General features: G+C 34.9%; 1 protein-coding gene across 1 annotated transcript; it reads right to left on the bottom strand.

Moving 5' to 3' along the window:
- Positions 1-2766: 2766 nt before the first annotated feature.
- LOC133777452 (cell division control protein 2 homolog C) lies at positions 2767-5920 on the bottom strand. The gene is made up of 4 exons (XM_062217048.1): positions 5140-5920; positions 4978-5047; positions 4623-4761; positions 2767-4089 (listed from the first exon to the last, which is right to left on the bottom strand). Exons 1-4 carry the CDS (start codon positions 5759-5761, stop codon positions 3997-3999), a joined length of 924 nt encoding a protein of 307 aa, XP_062073032.1. The 5' UTR covers positions 5762-5920; the 3' UTR covers positions 2767-3996.
- Positions 5921-7082: the final 1162 nt, after the last annotated feature.

Below are 7082 nucleotides of genomic sequence, written 5' to 3'. Positions count from 1 at the left end.
AATTTTATGGTTAAGTTGAGATTTAGCGGGTAATGGTTATTGGAGATTTAGTAACCTGGGTAACCATTAGTTACTGCTAAGAGTAACAACTTTTAGAGAGAAAATGGTAGAAATGAAATAGAAATGAAAGGACTTAAGTGCCCTTGAGGTTTAAGTAGGAAAAGATAGGTAAGTAAGGGTAAAGTGGTCATTTGGCAAGGTTAATAGACAAATTTGGGCTGTGTATATGGGGTGTACGGTTTGGGGCTTATTTATGTTTAGTCTTGATAGAGTTTGAAGAGAAGAGAAATGAGAGGGAAAAGCTAGGGCATGAGGAAGAAGAAGAAGAAGAAGAAGAAGAAGAAGAGAAGGAGAAGTGGGAGTCTAGGAAGGGGTCAAGCAAGCCTTGTGTGGATTCTCCATTGGAGGTAAGAGCTTTATACATACCTAAGTTTTGATTTCTGTTTTGAATTGTAAAATCTAGAGCTTGAGTTAGTTGTTTGAGTTTTGGGATGAGTTGCTGAAAATAGGAATCAATGGGTGTGAATCTTGGGTGTATTGATGTTTTGAGCTTGAACCTTGAGTTATGGGTTGTTATATAGTCTATTTGATGTTTGAAAATGATTTTGGGGTTTGGGTATTGGTTTAGTATGAATTGGGAAGGTTTTAGCTCGGAGAAAACGCAGGAGAAAACCCAGAATTCTGGGTCTGCGAAGGCGTGCCGCGACACAAGTTTTTCGTGCCGCGGCAAGGGAGCCTCTGGCTGGTGGGTGCCGCGGCACAAGGATGTGGTGCCGCGGCACAAGGCAAATTTCAGGGCATCATTTTTAGGCAATTTTAGGCCTTTGCTCCGGGGGTTCGGGGGATGACTCCGGGGTGTTGTTTTAAGGTTTTAGAAGTCCCGAGAGTGCGGGATTGGTCCCGGGAAGTGGTTTTGGGTTGATTAGTATTGAGGGATGTTTCTTGTGTGTTGTGACTAGGTTGTTGGTGAGGCTCGTGCTTGAGGACCGTGCTCGTGGCTTAAGTGCATCAGGAGGCTCGGTGTGCAGGTAAGAAAACTATAACACCCGAGGTTAGGGCATGGCCCCAGATTGTATTATGTGCAAATGTTTAAACCTTAAATGAATCATGATGTGAGTGAATGATTATTTTGAATGTACTATATGTGTGATTATGATGAAATGAGCGGCAAGGGCCGAGTACGGCGTAAGCCGGGGCGGCCGTGGGCCGGGTACGGCGTAAGCCGGGGCGGCCGTGGGCCGAAAGTAACACCTAGCACATGGGATGCTATATTCAGGGTGGGACCCAAGGGATACATGAGTTATCCTCGCGGTGAGAACCGATACCCCAGGCTTCGGTAAGGCTCTGGGGCGGCATGGCCGTGTTTGCTTAGTCTAATGATTGACTTGTTTAATTGTGGATTATCTGTTATGATAAACTGTATACGTTGCATATGTTATGTTCTGCATGAGTTTTCTTGCTGGGCTTCGGCTCACGGGTGCTCTGTGTTGCAGGTAAGGGCAATGATTGAGTCAACCAACCATGAGTACGGAGAGCGTGAAGCGATGCGTACATGTTTGGCCTGCCCGACTGCTTTGGTTGGGGGTTTATTCGAAAATGGCTGTAATAATCTATGATTTTGTAACCGATCAACTGTAAACTTATTTCATGATGTAAATAGTTTTCAAACCTTATTTTGGGATCCCAATTGTTTAAATACTAGAAGTTTTTATTGAGTCAACGCATTTTCAAAGAGTACAGCCTTAACTTTTTATTAGTCACACTTTTGTTTCAAAACCTCGGTTAGCGAGTTCATTGCACTGTTTTGTCTTAAAACTCACTTAGTAACGGCTCTAAGGATGTAGGGCGTTACAGTAAATCATGTGCACTGACTAATCTTAGGACTAACTTCTTTTGAACATATAATCATATTTATATTCCACTGTGATTACGTCACTATAAATACGATTAGCTATATGCTCGGGATTTAATAGAAGTTTATATTAAACAAATAATCATGAAAATAAAACATGTGAGCAAAGTGATTGACCAAGTCAAAAATGATTTCTATTTTTTTATTGATAATAAAATGAGATTACAAAGAAATTGAGTTTTAATTAGGGCATAAAACCCCAACATGGTTTTAGTATGTCTTGACACAGATAAAAGTGTCTCATGAACACTAATCAAGCTTGTCTTTCAACTTCGTTATACGCAATAGGAAAAATATCAATTTGGCTCTTGTGTTTTGCCCGAATACTCAATCGACCCTTGTGTTTTCCTAAATGACAAAACGAACCCTGTGTTTTGCAAAATTGAACAAAATGATACTCTGAACCTGATTTTGGTCAAATAATTTTTCAATATGACTAAAGTGCCCTTAAGTTTTTTTAATTAATGAATTAAATTATATGAAATAAAATAATATTGAATTAAAACTAAAATTAAAATTAAAAAAATAATAAAAAAAAATCATATTTTAATTAATTAAATTAGAATAAATATTTTTTTCATTAAATCAAAATTTAAACAAAATCAATTACTTAAATTATATTAAAACTAAATCTAACCTAAATTTAATAATTAACATTTCACAATAACTAAATCAGTCAAAATCTAACTAAAAAAATTAAAATTAAAATCAAACCAAGTGTTTTGTGTTCATCATTAAAACCTTATTCATATCCAAAATAAAAACAAATTCGACTTTCGTTCTTCAGTTCATTCTTATTGAACCCAAATTTGAAAACAAAAAATTTCACCATCACAAATTAAGATCCAAACCTGTAATAGAAATTGAACTATTTATTTTCTTCATACACAAATTTCCACTTGAACAAAAACTCAGAAAAATATAAGCAAAATCCAACAAAAACAAGAAGAAAATATGAGCAAACTCATAAACACAACCCAAAAAACACATGAAAAAAAAACCCCAGAAAACAAAGGACAAGAACAACCAATCACCATCATGCCTCAAACCTCAAGCAACCCCATCCCCTATATTCTCGTCGTGCCTCCTACCTCAGCCCAACCTCGTCTTTCACGCCATCGCACTTTAGATTAGTTGACCCGTCTTCATCAACCCAGTGACCCACGTCGATCCTCACCCAAATCCAAGCCTCCAACCCCTTCATACTGACCCAGATCTGAGCCTAGTGGCATCTCCAACCCACTCCTTTGACCCTCGTCTCGCCGGAAACCAGACCTTTCTTGCCTTAAACCCAGTCACCATCAACTTTGAGACCCACATCCTACCTCACACAAATTCGAGCCCAAGGTCGTTTCCCAACCCTTCCTTTGCCCATGCACACGTCTCCCAACCACCGAAAGAAGAAGAAGAAGAAGAAAATGACTAAACAATTAGGGCTTACGGGAAGAGAACAAAGAAAGGACTTGGTTTTTTTAATTTTTAACTTAGATTTAGTTTTTAGTTTATTAGTTTTTTTTATTTAAATCAATTTTTATTTTAAAATCTATTTTAATTATTTAATTAATTCAATATATTAAAAGACTTGAGGGCATTTAGTCGTATTGAAAAATTGTTTGAATAAAATCGTGTTCCAATTATCATTTTGTTCCATTTTACAAAACATATTGTCTGTTTTGGTATTTAACAAGAGCCGATTGAGTATTCAAACAAAACACAAGGGTCAAATTAATATTTTCCCTACATAATATCAATGACATATCCTAAAAAAGCAACTGGAGTAACACAAGTCTCAAAATTTCACAATTAGTTTTGCCTAATCAAAATCATTATTATAATTTGTATTATTCATTTCCAAGCTTTTTACACCTCAGAACATAAACCAGATGGCAACCATCAAGCTAAAAATGAAAATAGAGAGAGCAAAGTTTGTAAACATTATATGATAGGGTTCAAATCACCAAGATGATGACAAGAGACTTTAACAAACAACCCCCAAATTTCAACACAATAGCAAGTCCCTAACGAACTCCACGACCAAGTACACTCGCAGGTAGCAAGTTACGTGTTGTGTCAAGGCATTGCCTTCAGAATTGAGACTTGTCAAGGCTTTCAAAATAAGGGTGGTCCAATGCTGCTTTAGCTGAGATTCTTTCCGCTGGATCATATTTTAGCATTTTCTGCATAAACAGATCAAATATATTGATTACTTAGAATTTGAGTAAGGTTAATCGAAATGTACCATACTGTTTCCATAGACCAAAGTTTACAGAAATTCAAGAATTACCAACTTGATGAAGAGAAAAAAGGAAGTGCTAGTTTTCAGGATTGAGTCAACATACCATAGCAAAATATCCAACCAACGTATTGTATTATAAAATGAAGGCAGAAAAGCCACATGTTGAATTAATATTGCATTATGGATCGAGCATAAGAATGAAAAACTGCCTTAGACATAAATGAACTCAATTCAATTCAAGCTAGCGTTCATCCTAGATGACTTCACACTCACTTTCCTGTTTGACAAATATCGTTATATTAAGTCAAATCAAAATTCAGTTCAGAATAATGGGTCTACTCACCAAGTGATTTTTGTAGTTAATTTGATTATGTTAGAATACAAGAAGTTACATCATAGTATTAAATTTTCTATTTCACCACTTATGAATATTATAATTGTCAAATACAGAAAACACAGAACAGGTTATATTACCGATAGAAGGTCAACTCCATCTGGTCCAAGAGAAGGAACAGCACGTGCCAAGTTTTGTGGCTGCCACTGTGGATACACGTGCCAATCTCGAAAACTAGTCACTCCCCGCCACTCATTATCAGTAGGAGTTCCAAGAAGCCTACACAAAAGATGAAATGTAAAAAAATGCAAGTGGAAGGTCAATAGCAGTATTCAATACAACCCTAAAAGCAGGATCTAAAAAATTTCCGTCAAGGCAAAATATCGAACACTTAGTCAGCAATTTACCACAACATAAGAATTGTTAAAATGTCAATATTCCAGGTCCAATTTTTTCTCAAAATGAGTAGATAACAGCAGAAATATTCTAACAGACCTAAAAATGTGAAGCAATTGCTGGAATTCAGAATCTCCGGGAAAAAGTGCCTGCCTTCGTACCATCTCGGCTGTAAAGAAAAACAAGTGAAGCATTCAACCACGAAAGACTGAAAGAAGAAAAAAAAATAGAAAGAGCAATCCAAGATCTAGATCAATTTACCAAAGATGCACCCGACGGACCACATATCTACAGCAGTAGAGTAATGGGTGGAGCCAAGCAGGACCTCAGGGGCCCTGTACCATAGTGTAACAATCTCATGAGTGTAGCTCTTAAGCGGGACAGTAAATGCTCGGCCGAGGCCGAGATCGGCGATCTTTAGGATGCCACGTTCCTTGTCAAGTAAAAGATTCTGAGGTTTAAGATCGCGGTGTAGGACGCCATGAGAGTGACAGTGGGCCACCCCTTTACAGAGCTGATAAAGAAAGTTGCGGATTAGAGAAGGAGCCAAAGGCTTGGGATTTGATCCCTTCCGATGAGAATCAATGAATTTCTTGAGATCGGTGTCGAGATACTCGAAGACAAGGTAGAGGACGGGCTTGGGCCTGCCGTCCTTGCGATTGTCGACATGCTCGACAGAGAGGAGGCGGACGACATAGAGCGACTGGGAAAGCATTTGAAGGAGGGAGACCTCGCGGAGGGCGGTGGGAGGAACACCCTCTTCGTCCATTTCGAGCCTAGTCTTCTTGAGAGCAACCAACTGGCCACTGACTTTGTCTTTGGCTTTGTACACCTTGCCATACGTCCCTTCTCCGACCTTCTCTAGCTTCTCGTACTTCTCCATCTTTCTTTCTTCGATCCAAGATTTAGTCTTGCTCGATTGGAAGGAGCGTCAACCCTAGGATTTGAATTTGAGGACTGATTGATTGGGGGCGTTTTCCCCCTTTTTCTTTCTTTTCTTCCAAAATCTAACCGTTGTCTTTGTGTGACGTGTCTTTTGAGTCTGGCTACTTTTAAATTTAAAATGAAGGAAAGGAGGGAAGGTTTGATCAAATTATATATTACGAGTTTGTCTTTATGGTTAAACTTAGTTAACATTTTTTTTTCCTTTAAGAAAATTTAATAATAAGTTTAACAGTGTTATGTTTAGTTGTACATATCATTATGCCAATTTGATCTCTAATATATATATAGAGGTGGACTCCTAATAGTATTATCATGGATAGTTATTTTAATATTAATCATTGTATTAAGATCAATAATTCATATATATAGTTGTTAATTAAAAAAATATGTATTTATTATGAAAATATAATATTATAAATTTTTCTCATTTATTCTACGTAGTACTCTAAAAACTCTTCAAATATTTTCTCAAAAACTCTATCTATTTTTTCCTTTATTCTAATTTTTTTTATTCATTTTATATATTATAATAATAATAAATGTAATTTTTTTAACATTTAAATGAGATATTTATAAGATATTATTATTTAAAAATAGATAAATATTTCTTTGTGAATCTATATATATACTAAACATTCTATATTAATCTAATATTTTCTTCTACTCTAATTTTTTTTTTCTTCTCTCTAAATTCTTTCAATTTCAATTTCAATTTTTAATGAATTCTAATTCATATCTCCAAATTTGATTGATTTACGTATTAATGATAATAGAATCTATATCTATATCATTTCTATACAAAAGTGTATAGATAACGGAAATTCTTGGTTTTAACGGTGTTTTATTTTTTTTCGTTAACTTTAACGGAATATTCTTATATTTAATAAAATATTCTTATATTTAATGATAGATGGTAAACATGACTTAAACTTAAATGAAATTAAATAAATAAATAATTAAACAAATTAAAATAAGATATTTTTTTAGATATTTTACCATGACAATCATTTAAAAATAATAAACCATATGTTTATAACTTAAATAAAATTAAATTAAATTTAAACTTCATGTATTAGAATAATATCATATTAAATATATAATATAATATAATATAATTTACTATCAACTAGCAACAAACTTAAATTTAAAATACACGTATAATATTAATATTATATTAAACAAATAATATATAATCTCTTATTGTGAGTGCCAAATTAAAAAACTAGAACAAACATAAACTTAAATAAAAATTAATCAAT

The sequence above is a fragment of the Humulus lupulus genome, chromosome 5 (genome assembly GCF_963169125.1).
Source record: "Humulus lupulus chromosome 5, drHumLupu1.1, whole genome shotgun sequence".
NCBI classification, from domain to species: Eukaryota; Viridiplantae; Streptophyta; class Magnoliopsida; order Rosales; family Cannabaceae; genus Humulus; species Humulus lupulus.
Note: the sequence above shows the minus strand (reverse complement) of the source record. Positions and strands in the feature narration are given on the sequence as shown.